This window comes from Canis lupus, chromosome 8 (assembly GCF_003254725.2).
Source record: "Canis lupus dingo isolate Sandy chromosome 8, ASM325472v2, whole genome shotgun sequence".
Lineage (NCBI taxonomy): Eukaryota > Metazoa > Chordata > Mammalia > Carnivora > Canidae > Canis > Canis lupus.
In genome coordinates this window covers 35,821,226-35,838,740 of record NC_064250.1, presented here as the reverse complement: position 1 = coordinate 35,838,740, position 17,515 = coordinate 35,821,226, and the positions used below count along the sequence as shown (strand labels likewise).

At 44.4% G+C, this 17,515-nt stretch overlaps 1 protein-coding gene across 5 annotated transcripts; it reads left to right on the top strand.

The window, feature by feature from the left end:
• Positions 1–312: 312 nt before the first annotated feature.
• SIX4 (SIX homeobox 4) lies at positions 313–13,420 on the top strand. 5 transcript variants are annotated; one of them, XM_049113227.1, is made up of 5 exons: positions 313–426; positions 635–1,482; positions 4,205–4,893; positions 6,125–6,181; positions 9,028–13,420. In XM_049113227.1, the coding sequence occupies exons 1-5, from the start codon at positions 424–426 to the stop codon at positions 9,819–9,821; spliced, it is 2,391 nt and encodes a 796-aa protein (XP_048969184.1). In that variant the 5' UTR covers positions 313–423; the 3' UTR covers positions 9,822–13,420. The 5 variants fall into 5 exon arrangements, with proteins under 5 accessions (XP_048969184.1, XP_048969183.1, XP_048969186.1 ...); XM_049113226.1 differs by lacking the exon at positions 313–426 and having other exon boundaries at positions 514–1,482; XM_049113228.1 differs by lacking the exon at positions 313–426 and having other exon boundaries at positions 515–1,482; positions 4,205–4,437.
• Positions 13,421–17,515: the final 4,095 nt, after the last annotated feature.

The window sequence follows — 17,515 nt, the reverse complement described above, 5'->3', positions numbered from 1 at the left end:
ACGGTGGTCTCTTTGTTAAGAGAGTTTAGCATCCGGACCTTAAGGCCACACAATTAATATTCCCGCTGGAATCCTAGGGACTCTTCTCTTGAAAGAGGCTGTTGTCCAGTTTTCAGGCCACAGTAGGTAATTTCCCGCCCAGGAGCCTGGCCTAAAAAGAATGTCGGTGTTTCCCTCCAGGTATAGGTGCCTGGGGGTCAGGGGGAGAGGGAAAGGCGAGGGGTGGAGAGGGAGGCGGGTGATCGACAGGGATAGAAACCCTGTCTCCACCTCCCTCTGAATGTGAAATAGCCAATGAGGTGGCGCGGCCGGGCCGGCCCGGCCGCCAGTGCCATATAGTATGCAGCAACCCGAGGAGTCACGTTGGGGGAACGGCAGAAAGCTGCTATCCTTTTACACTACTTTGCTCTAGCGGCTATCTTAATGGTGACTGCGTGGCCGGGGGGAAACCTGATCGGCCAGATCCAGCCGAAACCGGGAGGGAGGGAGTGGGCTTTCCGGAGGGGGGGAGGAGGGAGGGAGACGAAGAAGGAGGAGTAAGAGAGGGGGAAAGAAAGAGGAAAAGAGTGCGAGGGAGTGAGGGAGGGAGGAAAATAAACAACAAAAAATGTCCTCTTCCTCCCCCACCGGGCAGATCGCAAGTGCGGCGGACATCAAGCAGGAGAATGGGATGGAAAGCGCCTCGGAAGGGCAGGAGGCGCCCCAAGAAGTGGCGGGGGGCGCGGCGGCGGGGCTGAGCCCCCCGGCTCCAGCCCCTTTCCCCCTGGAGCCGGGGGACGCCGCGGCCGCCGCCGCCAGGGTGAGCGCGGAGGAAGGGGCAGCGGCGGCGGCGAATCAGGTACAACTCCACTCGGAACTTCTGGGCAGGCACCACCACGCCGCGGCCGCCGCCGCCGCCGCCGCCGCCGCCGCCGCCGCCGCCGCGCAGACCCCGCTGGCCTTCTCGCCCGACCATGTCGCCTGCGTGTGCGAGGCGCTGCAGCAGGGGGGCAACCTGGACCGCCTGGCCCGGTTCCTGTGGTCCCTGCCCCAGAGCGACCTGCTACGTGGCAACGAGAGCCTGCTGAAGGCGCGGGCGCTGGTGGCCTTCCACCAGGGCATCTACCCCGAGCTCTACAGCATCCTCGAGAGCCACAGCTTCGAGTCGGCCAACCACCCGCTGCTGCAGCAGCTCTGGTACAAGGCGCGCTACACCGAGGCCGAGCGAGCCCGCGGCCGGCCCCTGGGCGCCGTGGACAAGTACCGGCTGCGCAGGAAATTCCCCCTGCCCCGCACCATCTGGGACGGCGAGGAGACGGTGTATTGTTTCAAGGAGAAGTCGCGCAACGCGCTCAAGGAGCTCTACAAGCAGAATCGCTACCCTTCGCCCGCCGAGAAGCGGCACCTGGCCAAGATCACCGGCCTCTCCCTCACCCAGGTCAGCAACTGGTTCAAGAACCGCCGGCAGCGCGATCGGAACCCCTCGGAGACCCAGTCCAAAAGGTGAGCGCCAACTTTCCGCCTCCTCCCCCTTCCTCTCCCCCACCCCCTTCCCAGCTTTCTTTTCCTCCCAAGTGCTCGCAAACATGGCGCTTACCTTCCCCACCAGCCCGGTCCGGCTGCCCACCTCTCCCCGCCCCCCACCTCTCGGCGGCCGGGGGATGGGGGGCGGCGGTGGCGAGAGGCGGGGGGAACCTCCCTCTTCACCCTCCCTGCCCCTCCTCCCCCCCAGAAGTTTCTCGTCGCCCGCCCGGGTCTCAGTCCCCGCCCCCACCTCGGCTGGCCACTGCCGCCCGGTTTCCCACCCCCATCCCGCTGGCTTTGAAGTTGCCACCCTCTCCCGGGCTCTGGCGCGGCGCAGGGGCGCGTGCAGGCGCCCGAGAGGCAGCTCGCCTCGCCGCGCCGCGCCAGGCCCCCGGAGGTCGCGGGCGCGGGCCGGGGTCTGCACCTCCCGCGGGTCACAGCGCCGAGCGCGGGCACGCGCTCCCCCGCCTCCCCGCGCCGCACCCCCGCACCCGCACCCGCACCCCCACCCCTGCCTGCGCTGCGGTCGCCGCGGTCGCTCTGGAGGGACGGGAGGGCTGGGGGGGGCCAGCGGCTCGGAAGGGGGGGCTGGGGACGTCGAGGTTTTATGTGACAGAGTTAATCATTACCCCTGCCCGCCGAGGTTCCCTTCGCGGCCGCGGCAACGTGGGGTGTTGGTGCGGCGGGGCTCTGCCGTGTTTTGAAACCTGATTCTGAACTCCTTCGGATCGGATTTCAGCGCCGCCGGGGCAGTGGGGCTGGAGGGCTTGCTTCCCCAGCCCCCGACCCCTGCCTGGCCCCCCCCGGACCGCGATTGCGGGCGGGGGCGCGATCAGCTCCGCACCCCCTAGAGTGCCCACCCTGGCGGGTTTGAACTTTTGGACTGGCAGAGCTTTGGACCCCAACTGGTGGAAAATACCGGGTTTTCCGCCGCTTTTGTGCGTCCTGTGGAGTCAGACACCTGGAGGGTGTTTTTGTGTATTGTTGAGCGAACTGAGAAGGTCGCCTAAAGAGACGGTGTCTCCAGCCGCGCGGGCATAGGACCGAAAGAACCCAAGGCAACTCGAAGGTTCTGCTCAGGGAAGGAATCTGGGAGCCGGGGAGCCCGCCTGGGCCGAGCGAAGGTGATCGCCCGGCGCATTCCACAAGCCGCCGTGGCCCGCCCTTGCCGCGCCGGCCCCTGCGCCCCTACCGGGGCCCGACGGCTCCGGCGCTCGCCCAGGCCGGGGAGGGAGGCGCTGTGTGTCCGAGCCGGGCCTCGCGGTAACCAAAACAAAACGCGCACTGCGACCTGCGTGCATCCTGCCGCAGACTTGCGGGGAGACCCAGAGGAGGCCCGGTGGGAGCCCCCGCCGGCCTGCGGCCGCGGACCCAGCCGCCCGGAGCTCCGTCGGAATCCTCGGGGCCAGAGGCAGGGGGTGGGGAGCGGGCGTGGCGCGCAGGCCAGCTGCCCTGCAGCCTCCGCTCCCCGGCTGGGCCGGGCGCGTTCCCCGGCTCCCCAGCCACACTCTCCCGGCTTCGCGTCCCCACCCCACCCCCAACTCTACACCCCCGCCCCCGGCCCAGTTGCCTGGTTTAGGCCCCTCTCCGGATCTACCTCCCACCCGCACCCCCGGTGAGTCACCCTCGCAGACGGCGACGGCGGCTCAGCCTCAGCTCGTAAATCAAAGCGCTTTCTGCGCTCCTGGCCCCGCAGCCCAAAGCCCGAGTAATCCCCTCCCCTCCGCATGAAAGCGAACCGACCGCCGGGCACTGCAAGGGATGTGGATCTTCTACGGGGCCAAGTCGCACCACGCTTCCAAACTGCCGGCTCACTGCCCCTTTCTCCCCCGCCCAGCCTCAGACCAGATGGGAAATCCCACCACTACCCCTCCCCGGATTTGGTCTCCCCCCCCACCCCCCTAAGTCGGGGAGCTGAGGAACACAGCCCTGTCTGGAGCAGCAGAAGGACTGAGGCTGCTGGGGAAGGGGTCTGATGGTTACAAGACTGCTGAGTGACCCACACCCTTTCCCTCCCACCTCACCAGGGCACTGGATGGTGTGTGTTAAATAGGCCCCTATGGCTTCTTTTGGATTCAAAGGCGACTGCACATAACAGTTCTTGGGTTGCAAGTGCCTTTCCTACATCAAGGACAGCCACTTTGTTGAATGAGAGAGTTGTCAGTCTGGTGGAGTAGAAGTTTGGGAGCAGGTGAGAAAATGATCTCTTGTTAACTAACTGGCAAACAATACTGAACACTTTGCACCTCCTGCTCCTTCGGCAGTTTCATTTACCTCCAAGATCCCACTAATCTGAATTGGTTTGAGGGGAGGGGAAGGCGTTCCTAAACAGGAAAGACTGGCCACCTCATCTAGTGAGTTTTTTCTGTGGTATAGGTAGCGGCGTATCTAACAGGAACGAGTCACTTCACGGCTATAAAAAAATGTATGTACGATTCTCTATTAGCTGAATTTACATCTTCCTGATCTCTGGACTTTCCCTGAATTTATTACCGGTGAAATGATGGGGATAGGAGAGTTTATCTTCCCACATTCTCTCTGTGGTCAGAATCTGCTGAAAGATCTCATAGCTTAAACAGGACTAAAGACTTCCTGCTCTGCTTTCTTTAAATACTGACTTTACTGGAGTTCTAAACAAATGGCATCATGCAGAATGTCATCCCCTCTGACCTTCCGAATGTCTTGGTTTCCCCCTCTGCAGTGAGTCAGATGGCAATCCCAGCACTGAAGATGAATCCAGCAAGGGCCATGAGGACTTGTCTCCTCATCCACTCTCCGGTTCATCGGATAGTGTCACCAACCTCAGCCTTCCCAGTCACATGGAGCCAGTATACATGCAACAAATTGGAAATGCTAAGATCTCATTAAGCTCTTCTGGAGTTTTGTTGAACGGAAGCTTGGTGCCTGCAAGTACTTCACCTGTCTTTCTTAATGGTAATTCTTTCATTCAGGGACCCAATGGAGTCATCCTTAATGGATTAAATGTGGGAAATACACAGGCAGTGTCATTGAACCCACCAAAAATGGCGTCAAACATTGTGAGCAATGGTATATCCATGAGTGACATACTGGGGTCTACCTCCCAGGATGTGAAGGAATTCAAAGTCCTCCAGAGTTCTTCAGCTAACTCAGCAGCCACCACTTCCTACAGCCCCAGTGCCCCTGTGTCATTCCCAGGGCTGATACCCAGCACTGAGGTAAAAAGAGAAGGCATTCAAACGGTGGCTTCCCAGGATGGAGGCTCTGTGGTGACCTTTACTACACCAGTGCAAATTAACCAGTATGGCATTGTCCAGATTCCCAATTCCGGGACAAACAGCCAGTTCCTTAATGGGAGCATTGGATTCTCTCCACTGCAGCTGCCTTCTGTTTCGGTAGCAGCTTCACAAGGTAAAAGTCTCGTTCGGTACTATAATGCACCAGTGAATGTTTTAGCCAGCTGCTGTAGATGATGCATTTGGTGAGAGCTATAGATTGATGTTACTGTTCAGGTACCTCATTGGCTGCCACAGCTGCAGAATAGCCTTGATTTGTTCCTCCTTCTTCACAACACCCGTGTAACATCCAGCTTGGTTGGTTCCCTGGCATCATGGAGATGGGCTTTTATTTTCTTAATAACTGAATGGAAAAATACAGTTCATGGCAAATCTTGCCAGTTCTACAATTATAGAAATATGATAAGTCAATTGGTGCTTACAGAATAACCCATTGCTTGACATTTTAAGATTAAAAATTAATAATATTGCTAAGAACACAAAATTAGTCCAAGCAATTGGTACAAATACATACACTTTACCTAAGCATTTTCTATTTGACCAAGAAGTGTTTTAGAAGAGCAAGCTAAAAAGACTGGATCAATTGCGTTTGATTCATGTTCTTACTATAATTAAAGCTAACAGTCCTAAAGGAAAACCAGAGGAATATGTGACTGGATGTCTTTTGCTCTGCAGTATACTCACCCCCCTAATATATGGGTTTATTTAGGAAGGCAACTGTTAGTCTAATTTTATATGTTTGTGGCTTCATTAAGGGCCGTATACTAAAGAAAACGCTGATCTGAAATTTGGGAAGCCTGAGGCTGATATGCCACTTCTTCACTGACTTTAAGCAAGTCATGGCTCTGTGTCATTTTTCTAGATACAGAAACAGGAATGGTTAGAATAGCAGTGGAGGTTGCATAGCCCCTTAAACTTAGGAGTGAGGGGGTGTTAATGCATGCTTGCCTTCCTGTAAGCAAGTCTGAAACTCCAGGTTTCTATGAAACCAAAGTAAGTAACTGTTTGCCTTAAAGATCAGCTTCCTGTAAAATGGCCTTATCAAAAAACTATCCATTTATGCATGACTTTTTTTGTTTCCACAACTATGATCTACTTCAGCTTGAGGCATTAATGGAAAAAATGTTGTTGAGTACATTTCATTCCATAAGATCAGTTCCCAGGTAAAGCGTAGTAAAACACAAAACTCCTACAGCATACCATGTTTCTTCATTGTTCGAAGTTATGGAAAGGATTAGGTTGAGTCACTATCCAACATAAGGCAAAAATATAAAAACCACAAGGAAAGTCAAAGCGCTTCATTTTATAATAATTTAATGTGGCTCTAATCCCTTTTCTCTCTTTAGGAAATTTCCAAACAGTAGATAACATTTTAAAGACAACAAATTTGAACAAAAAGCATGGTATGTACATTGGGGGAGAAGAAAAGCTGAAATACTTTTCACATGTAATCTAGAAATACGCTACCATAGAAAATTATTACAAACTAAGAACTAATTTTTAAAGTGGGACATTTAGTATGAATAAGAATAGCATTTTCCGTTAAAACAGCTAAGATCAAATGACAAAGCTGTCAATCCTTACACTGGGTACATTAAAGGTATGACCTGGAAGCAATGTTCCTTTATAGTAATTATGGACTACAGTTCTCAATAAAGCATTTGGGGATCCAGGCTTTGTCAAAAATGAATACTGAGCCTTGCTTTAAAATGTGTAGGCAAGGTAGATTATCTTTCAATGCTTAGGACTTACATGGAAACCCAGAATATCTACATCTTTTTTTAAAGATTTTAAAAATCTTTTTTTTATTATTATTTATTTATTTTTATTCATGAGAGACACAGAGAGAGAGGGGCAGAGACACAGACAGAGGGAGAAGCAGGCTTCCTGCAGGGAGCCCAAAGTGGGACTCGATCCCAGGACCCAGAATCACACCCTGAGCCCGAAGGTAGACACTCAACTGCTGAGCCACCAAGACATCCTTCATTTGGATATTAAAAAAAAAAAAAAAGATTTTATTATTTATTCATGAGAGACACACAGAGAGAGGCAGAGACATAGACAGAGGAAGAAACAGGCTCCTCGCAGGAAGCCTAATGCGGGACCAGATCCCAGGACCCTGGGATCATGACCTGAACCAAAGGCAGACACTTAACCACTGAGCCACCCAGGTGCCCTCATTTGGATTTTTAAACTGATTTTGAAATTGTCCAATTTATAATTCAGGTGCAGTTATATTTGAGTATCAAGTTTTAGACCACATCTGCTTTTCCTCCTTTATGTATAATTTCTACACATTCAAAAATATTATTTTATTTACATTCAATAGCCATTGGGGAAAATGTCCTGTCATATTATTTATGGTTCCTCTCAAAAAAAAAAAATAACTAATCATTTTGTTCACATATACACAGGCAAATAGTTTCACAAATACATACACATAATAAATATTTCAGATGATTTTGCTACAGTTTATCAGCCAACAAGAATTCTAAACTATACTTAAGTTGAAATTAAATAAAAGTCTTTTCATCTGTTTGGCCTGGAACAAACATTTATAGTAAGGAAGAGCCCAAACATAACATATAAGTATTGTTAACACCAGTATTTTCATGAAGAAAACTTTTGTACTGGTTAAATTTTCCTGTCAAGCTTAAATACAGTGTTTTTCTTTCTTTCTTTCTTTTTTTCCATTTAAAGACATTCCTTTGCATTTAAGATGCTTAAAAAGTGTTGGGAAGAGGTATAAACAGCCCTGTGACATTTGTTTTTCAGTAGAGGTGGTAATATAATCACAATTATTCTAATTCAGGAGTGTAATATCTTAGGTGAATTACCTTTAATTAATTAAGCTGTTTTCTCAAAATAATAGTTTGCTGAACATCTAATTCAAGATCAGATGAATAATTCTGTCACAAAATTCCCTCAGGACCACCTTTCTTTCAGTGGCAAGATAGTTGCCATCATTTCACTGTGCCTACGTAAAGACTCAAAAAGAAAAGCGTTTTATTTGCTAGTAGGAGTGAGGGGAAGGGTGGAATTCGTCTTCCATTGTCTGAGTTACCTGATTTTGAACATCTTCTCAGCATTCTACTTACATGTCTTTTTCTATTTCTGGTCTCTGCAGACCATTATAGTGAAAGCCTCAAAATACAAACCTTTTGGAGAGAAGCATTAGCTCTAGTTATTTATGTTAATCTGTAATTATAGAAGTACATTTCATTATTATCCCTAATTTTTCCTATCACTGCCAACACCAAAAGCTCAGAACTGGCACAGCAGAAGAAAAAACTATTCAGTGTTTTGTTAACTTGACATTACTTTATGGTTAGTGTAGTGAAAGTCTGAAACTTGTCTGTACAGGCTTATATGGTTAACTTCAAGCCCCAGGGCATCTCATTTTACGGGATTTTCTACATTGCCATTTGTGTCCGATACCAAACTTGTCCCCAGACAAAGGCATTTTATTTTGCATTTGTGTTTTCTAGTTCTAACTGGCAGAGCTAGCTTACGACTATCAACTGATTGAGAGAAATCAAATTGATAATAATGAACCAGAAATTTGACTGAAATTAGACCCTGGGGGAAAAAATGTTTTTTTCACACTTGGTTTCTAAACCAGCAGTTTAGAAGTTCTCACTTCCGCTGTGTCATCAGACTTAGAAGTTTAAAATACACCTGTTCTAAGACTTACTGAGATTCTCAGGAGTAGAGCCTGGCAATCTGTAGTTTGTTTTTTCTTTTTTAAAGATTTTATTTATTTATTCATGAGAGACACAGAGACCTAGGCAGAGGGAGAAGCAGGCTCCCCACCCCAAACCCCAGGATCAAGACCTGAGCCAAAGGCAGACCTGAGCCAAAGGCAGACCTAAACCAAAGGCAGACATTCAAACACTAAACCATCCAGGCGGGATCCCTGGGTGGCGCAGCGGTTTGGCGCCTGTCTTTGGCCCAGGGCGCGATCCTGGAGACCCGGGATTGAATCCCACGTCGGGCTCCCGGTGCATGGAGCCTGCTTCTCCCTCTGCCTGTGTCTCTGCCTCTCTCTCTGTGTGACTATCATAAATAAATAAATAAAATAAAATAAATAAAATAAAATAAACCATCCAGGCACCCCAGAATCTGTAGTTCTTAAGTGCACCAGGTGATTCTACCGAACCTGAGAAAAATCATGCATGTAAAAAAATATATATATCTTTTTTTTCCCTTTCAATTCCATCAATGATAATCTCTACTTTATCTTTTTTAGGTAATCTTTCAGTAAACGCAAGCACTTCAGATGGGAGCACATTTACAAGTGAGTCCACCACAGTCCAGCAAGGAAAGGTTTTCTTGAGTTCTCTTGCTCCCAGTGCTGTGGTATACACTGTTCCAAATTCAGGCCAGACTATGGGATCTGTTAAACAGGAGGGCTTGGAGAGGAGCCTGGTATTTTCTCAGTTGATGCCTGTCAATCAGAATGCACAAATAAATGCAAACCTGTCTTCTGAAAATATCTCGGGGAGCGGCCTCCATCCACTGGCCTCATTAGTTAACGTATCCCCAACTCACAATTTTCCCCTGACTCCCCCCACCTTATTAAATCCCACCGAGCTAAATCCTGACCTTGCTGATAGCCAGCCAATGTCTGCACCTGTGGCAAGCAAATCTACTGTGACATCTGTCAGCAGCACTAACTATGCAACTCTTCAGAACTGTTCCCTTATTACCGGTCAAGATCTCTTGTCCGTCCCCATGACCCAAACCTCCCTTGGGGAAATTGTTCCTACGGCCGAAGACCAGGTGGGTCACCCTTCCCCGGCAGTGCACCAGGATTTTGTCAGAGAACATCGTTTGGTTCTGCAATCAGTAGCTAATATAAAAGAGAATTTCTTAACAAATTCTGAGGGCAAAACCACGAGCAACTTAATGATGCTGGACTCAAAATCCAAGTACGTCCTAGAGGGCATGGTCGAGACTGTCTGTGAAGACCTGGAAACAGACAAAAAAGACCTTGCCAAGCTCCAGACTGTCCAACTGGATGAAGATATGCAAGACTTATAAACTTTATTTCCCTCTCTCTCTCACTCTCTCTCCCTTCCTCCTTCCCTCTCTCTCTTTTTCCTGGCATCAGCAGGCAGATCTTTTCACGAAGCCCTGAGGACATAAAGCATTTTCCCATTTACAGGGAAACACTAGTTTTGTGAGTAAATGCATTCAAGAGACTGGATTGATCTGCATGAAGATCACAGTTAAATATACAAGAGTAGAACTGCATTGCTGCAGCCTTTTGGTTCACATATGTTCTCTTTTAAATAGATGGAGACAAAGGAACAAGATGAAATCTATCAAGACAAAGTGTATCATTTGGTTGACTTAATATAATTCTAAGGTCAAATGGAACTCTAGAGTTCTTTAAATTAAAACTGTATACACCTGGCATCGGCATTAGAAACAATATGGTTATTTTTGTTTACTCTTACTCCATGGGCATTGATGAGGTTAAGAAGCATAAAAGGTACTCCGCACTACTATAAGGGTTTATTTTTGAATAGATGCATTTCTTTTTTTCGGCATTTTTGTGAAAGTCTTGGTTTGTCTCTACACATTTCCAAATGTGCTTGCTAATAGTCCAGTGGGGCTGAGAAAGTTTGCAACTCCACTAAAAACTCTGAAACAAACTTCAGTATGAGTGTAAATATATTAGTCCTATAAGCAAGGATTTGAGGAATTACAGTGAATTTTATTTATGCTGTATATGTTTCTCTTACACTTCAGACACTATGAACTGAAAAGAAAAATGTTTTCTTACTGTTTAATTTATTTTTATTGTTTGAACAGGAAGTGAACATAGTTATTTCCAACGAAGTTTTACTTTTTGTAGGATTTTAAAAGTAATGATTTTTATCAGGAGTCTATTATGGTCAATATTAATAACACTGAAACAGGCAATCTAACTCCCAATATTGGAATTTTGGTACTTTTTTTCACATCCTTGTTCTTTATTTAGCAACTCTCTGATTCATTTAAATATGTTTTCTATAGAATTCTATGTGCCTTCTTACCTTGTGGCCTTTTTATTATTCTTACTAAGGTACAAACATGTCAACAGAAGCACTGATGGCTCTTTTCTATCTAACAGGGTTATTTTCACCACAAAATTGCTTTAAATCTGAAGAACTTAAGTTTCACTTATATCATTATGTATGTTTATGATGTAAATGGATGAACAATTAATTATCGTTGATGCTTTTCATTACAATGAAAATAACAATCATAGATTACCATGTAAAATGAATTCTGTAGATGATGAAAACAACCATTTTAAACTAAAGAAAGAATATGTAAATTCTCTTGAGCAAAACTGTCCTGATGAAACTCAGTTCTAAATGTTTTGAATCAGTTGTTACATTATGACATACAACTGTTATTTGCACTATATTATCATGTCTGGTTTAAAAGTAACTTTTGGGGTTTCTTTAAGAAGAAATAATGCTTTGATAATGTTGTGAGCTGTGGTCATAGTTTTTATCAGGACTGAACACAAAATGGAATAATGCAAATACATTTATGTAGTGAGAAAGTCTCTGGTGTCTGCAAAGCAAGAAATGTGAGAAAATGATCTCTTCAGAGATGACTTAAAGTCGTCCAACATAAAGATGTTACCAATCTTGCTCTCCTGAAGATCAGAAGAAAGAGTGCACTCTTGTACTCTTGATCCCAACATGCCCATCAGCTGAGCATGTTGACTAAGGTCCATAGAGGACTTAACCTTTTCTTGTTACTGCAAATGGAACTCGCAGACATAGATGAAGAGCCCTATCAAGACTTCTTCCCGTCATTTCATTAAAGAACTTAGATGCCTTCTTTTTTATGGAATTAGTAAATGTTCTCAAACTGCTGAAACTATAGTTTTTCACCTTTTTTTTTTTTTTTTTTTTTTTACAGTCAGGTGTTTTAGAGTTCTCTTCCACTCCATCACTGCTTACACAGATTGTTTTTTTTCTTTAGGTGTGTGCTGATCATGTTACTGAGATTAATTATATGGTTCTGTAGTGTAGTTTACATGAAAATGATGTTTCTTCACTTGATGGCTGCAGATACCAAGAGTTAGTTCATTATTTTAAAATACCAATCTAATAAGGGAGATGGGAAGGTTTAAAAAGTTATATATATGATATATATAACTGGATAAGTTTCATATGTCTTCCAAAAATATAATCAGCCTCTCTTTTACTCATAGTCCTTCCTCTTTTTTTTCCCTTAACAAAAAAGATAGCACAAAACTTCAAGACTTCCCTAGGAAACCTATTCATACTCCCAACATGATGTAATTATACCCCTACAATTATTCCAGGTAGCTACACAATATACCAGGTAAGAATCAATGCACATTATAAAGAACTTATTGTTCTTTTCTTTCAGTAAAATAAGGGCCAGTTGGTGTATAGCCCATACATATGTGAATGACATAAAATAAACCCCATGATCTCCTTGCACAGAATTGCAAATGTTTTTTGCAATACCAAGGGCCAGACCCAGAACCCTTGGAGCTCATGTGGCAGAGTTTCTCTTACATAAACCAATGCTTGAAGATGCTGCAAATGACCCTCAAATGATCCCCAAAGAGGAATCAGAATAGGGGCAAAAACTCTTCCTGCAAACCCCAACCCCTGCTGCTGGCTGTGGGATTTTTGATGTGAGGCTATCTATGCACCCTATGCCAGCATTTGGCATCTAGCTCTTAGTTACATGTAGTAAAGAACAGTTTTATGATTTAAAGAGAAGGTGCATTTGTTCCTCAATCAAGCAAGAACATCTGTGTCGTAGTGTTTTATAGCTCATGTATATTTATAGTAATGAAAAGACTGAATCGTACACGTGTTTCAGTGCCTTTCTCGTGTTATGAAAGGCAGGTAGACATTATAGCCATAGGTAAAAATTTGTAGTTAAATTGCACACTGACCTTAAATCTCCCTGTATATGCCCTTGCATTTTGCATGTCAAAAGTTGGATTATTGGGCATGTGTTGCAGCCTGCCCTGCTACATGTTAGGCAAGTGTGCATTAGTACATAGCCAGTTCTTCATTCTTTTACAATGTTTTTGACAGGTCATCTCATCATAAAAATATAAATAATTCAGGAAATTTGTGGGAAAAAGAATTACGTTTTACAAAAGATGTTTCAAAGTCTTCCTAGAACTTAGATGATAGAGCCTAACAGTTATTTTGTATCTAGTTGATACATTTCATGTTAATTTAATATTACCACCGTACATTTTATTAATCAGAATTATGTAGCATGTGACTCTTTTGGCTTTCAGGGTTCTCAATTTGTGTTCTTTTGTTGCATGTACTGTATGTTTAGAGGAGACCGGTTATATACTCAATATGGTTTTACTGTGCCTTACACAAAGAGAAAAATCTATACAGAATGTATATCATGGGGTGGGGTAACAGAGTCTCTACTGCACTGTTAGGTGATGGCACACAGAGCATGTCCCAGAACATTTCTGTGCTTAATTACCCAACCAAAGAGATCTAAAGTATGTATGTTGTACTGTAATAGGGGTTTATGCCTGGACAATTAAGTGTTTTATTTGTTTTCTGAAATGATGTGAACTTATTTTTCTAAACACTATGCTAAATAAACTTTATATTTATACATACATACATTGTGTTTAAAAAGTTATTTATCCCTGGGGGGAGGGGGGGGAAGAAGCGTAGGGAAAAAAGAAAAAAACCCACACAAACATTTCATACACTGGCAGATACAAGGACAATAGGAGTCATTTTACAATAATCTCTGTTTTGGTCTTTGTACAAAATTATGCAATTCACTTAATTGTACTGCATATTCAGAGCTAAATGATTAGAATTCATCCTCCTTAAAGGAAAGAAATGTGTCCTATTCATCTGGGTGTTCCAAAATCTGACTCTCCTACTCTATAAGATTTACTGGAATTAAATTCAATGATCCAAAGGCCTTTCCATTCACAGCCTTCCCGTATGAGCTCGATATAATCCATGTTAAAGCATTCCCATTAACCAAAGTCTAGTTACACCATAGTTGGGTCTACCAGTGATTTGACTTAAAGTTACGGACACAACTCTACCACTGAAGACTCAGCCCTGCTACAGTTTTATCCTACCTTTAAAATTAAATGAGCTCTGGGGCACCTGGGTGGTTCGGTTGGTTAAGCATCCGCCTTCAGCTCAGGTCATGATCTAAGAGCTCTGGGATTGAGCCCCCATCAAGCCCTGCATCAGGCTCCCAGCTCCCCAGGGAGTCTGCTGCTCCATCTCCCTCTGCCCCTGTTCCCGCTATCTCTTTCACTCACTTTTTCTCTAATAAGTAAATCCTTAAAAATAAAAATAAAAAATAAATAAGATTACATGACCTCTGATTAGGTATACCTCCCATGCTAAAATGAAGAGGGGTTGGATAAGGGAGATTGGTACCAACTGTACAATTGTATTATTAAGCCTATTAAAAGTATCAAATTGGTTTCAGGGATGTCTCAACTTTTTTATATTCTTGTCATTCACTCCATTTGTTCAGCAGTGTTCTACGTAGCTAAACCAGTTAAAGTGGATAGTGTCTCAGTGAGCCTAGGGTCAGAGTATTGTGGAGTGATTACATTTTATAACATCTTAACCCAATAAATATTTTAAAATATTTGACAGGTCACTGACCTACTTCAAACATTTGTGGCTCTGAAGAATCTAGCAAACTAAATAAAAACACTCAAGGGGAGTTCAAGACTTTCAGCTATAGAACCCCATCCCACTTCTCCTGCTTCCCTTAAGAAATAATAAATGTGGGGTACCTGACTGACTCAGTCGGGTGGAGCATGTGATTCTTGATCTTGAGGTCATGAGTTCAAGCCCCACGTTGAGTATAGAGCTTACTTAGAAGAAAATAATAAATGTGGAAATTAACCTTTACATATCTCCATTTTCAATAAAGTAAATAGTAAATAAAGATAGATTCAGGTAATCGCCAGTACAATAAAATCCATAACAGGGTAATGAGATTGAGCATGGGGAATGGTAGAGGTGAGAGCATACATTACATTGGTCAAGGAAAGTCTCAAGGAAGTAAACTTTCAACAAAAAGGCATGAATGAAGAGAGAGAACCAGCTCACAAGACTTAGAAAAATAGCATTCCAGACCTAGGGAACAGCAGGTACAAAGGCCCGGAGGGAGGAGCAGAGTGGCTGGGTCACAGTGTTAACCCTAGGGGTCATTGAGTAAGAGATCTAGTCAGAGAGATATAGGCAGGTGCCAGATAACAAATAGAACTTTATTGGTCTGTGTTACATAGTTTGGATTTGAGTCAGAAAAGCAAGAATTGTTATAACATGGTTTACACTTTAAAATATCACTATGCCTATTCTTTGGAGAATGGTGTTGTAGGAAGCCATTCCTGTGAGGGAAGGAATTCAGAAACTACGTCATGTTGTCCTAAGCTGTTGGGCAGGAAATACTTGAGGAGCTGTTGAAGCAGGTATGGCAGTTTTCTCCTAAATGTCTCCAAAATTGTGTGTTCTCCAAGCCTCTGTCTACTCTGCCTCTTGCTTAGCCAAAGCTGCCAGCTTCCTGCTATGATTGTCCCAGTCTGAACCTGTGCCCTGAACTCCAGTCTGGTAGATCCAGTTCCCTAATGGATATTTTCAGAATGTCCCAGTCACCTATGACTCTACATATGAAAAATTTTAACTATTATCTTTGCCCTAAGCCTGTTTCTTACTCAGTGAGAGTAGCACTCTCATTAAATAGTAGCACTCATTCACCCATTGGCCAAATAAAAACTCTGGGACTCACTCTGGAGTCTTCTCTCCCCTTCTTCCCACCTCCTCCACCAGATCACTACCTCTCTCCGTGGCTGCTCATTTACTGTCTCTTGAATCAATTTCTTCCCCTCTATTTCTAGAATTACTGCCATAGTTTAGCACTTATCCTTTTTTGTTTTGTTTTTTAGATTTTATTTTTAAGGAATCACTGCAGTCAACCTGGGGTTTGAATTCACAACCCCAAGATCAAGAGTCTTACACTCCACTGACCGAGCCAGGCACCCTGGCATTTACCATTTATTGACTGAATTATTACAACTGCCTCCCACCTGGTATCTCAGTGTCTGGACCTCATTCTAGGCTACATTACAATAATATTTAGATGCAACTTTCAGAATTGAAGACCTATTTCAGCCTTGCTTTCCAGTTTAGAAACTTCAGTGGTCTCCATTGTCTCTGAAATACCATTTAAACCCCTTAACAGGGGTGTCTTGGTGGCCCAGTCTGCTAAGCATCTGACACTTGGCTTCAGCTCAGAATGCAATCTCAGGGTCATGAGATTGAGCTGTGCATCAAGCTCCACGCTCAGCATGGAGTCTGCTTGGGATTTTTTCTTCCTTTCCCTCTGCCCCTCCTGCTCCTGCTTTCTCACTCTTGCTCTCTCTTTCCTTCAAATAAATAAAAAAATCTTTGAAAAACAAAAATAAACTCCTTGGGAGCCTGGGAGGCTCAGTGATTGAGCGTCTGCCTTTGACTTGGTGTGATCCCGGGGTCTGGGATTGAGTCCCACATCGGGCTCCTACACGGAGCCTGATTCTCCCTCTGCCTGTGTCTCTGCCTCTCTCTGTGTGTGTCTCATGAAAAAAATAAATAAAATCTTATAAATAAATAAACAAACAAATAAATCCCTTAACATGGAAGGCCCCCAAGACCCAGGCCCTACCTCCTTGTCTAGTGACACGTCTAACCACATGAAACTGTTCCCCAAAGAGACCAGGTTCTTTCTCACCAACCCAATCTCCAAGACTCACTAGATGTCACTAGTGAAACTAATGCCCCAGGAAGCTCTCTCTCACCCACATAACCAGAATAATGCATGGCCCATTCTGTGATTAGACAGGGATTTATGCCTTCCTTTATTGTAGCACCTATCACATTACTATGTTTGCTTCTCTGCACTTTCATCTCTGTTTCACTGGCATTCAGTAGAGTGGAGCATAGATGTACTTAAAAACTATTTGTTGAATGAACAGTAACTCTGTAATATATTCCTTTGAATTGTTTCAATTGCTCTGGATTAAGGAACTTCATTGCTAGGGTACCTGTCTGGCTCAGTCCATAAGTAGAGTATGGGACTCTTGATCTTGGGGGTATAAATTCAAGCCCTACATTGGGTAGAGATTACTTAGAAAATAATATAATCTTTAAAAAAAAACTTCATTGCTAAACTAGTTAAAGCATTATACCTATTTAGAGTACAAAAAATAAATCAATACATTTGAGGGTAGAGCCTGAGAGCAGTTCTTTGAATCTTCTAGCATTAGTGGATAGTCTTTATGGTAATTATTTTCTTTGTTGCTCCAAGGTTTTTTCCACTTATGTCCAAATAGAAGCTGGGTTCCAGAAGATAGAGGTTAGCTAAAGTTTGACCGACAAGTGGGGCATTAGCACAAAATACAGTCACTAAGCCTTTTTAGATCAATGTTTCAAAATAGCAGTGATGTACAGAAAAGCTATTTATACTTATGTATAGATATACTTTCTAAAAATATTCTCTCTGTGGATGTATTCCTATTACTTGTATGTGAACTGAGCAGATGTCTAAAGAGTCTATGAGGAATAGTAAATGGAACATAGAGTTTAGGCATCAGGAAATCTGGATTCTAATTAGCTTTTAGATTTGGGAAGCATCAGTTCACCTCTCTGGAACCTATTTTTTTTTCCATTGAAATGGGTATGTTG

What these genes read in the sequence shown, in the direction of transcription:
- SIX4 (XM_049113226.1), top strand. Translation starts at nt 608, where the DNA reads ATGTCCTCTTCCTCCCCCACCGGGCAGATCGCAAGTGCGGCGGACATC. An exon ending in TTCGGTAGCAGCTTCACAAG is followed by an intron (nt 4,894 to 6,124) that starts GTAAAAGTCTCG and finishes TTCTCTCTTTAG; the next exon opens with GAAATTTCCAAACAGTAGAT. An exon ending in AAATTTGAACAAAAAGCATG is followed by an intron (nt 6,182 to 9,027) that starts GTATGTACATTG and finishes TATCTTTTTTAG; the next exon opens with GTAATCTTTCAGTAAACGCA.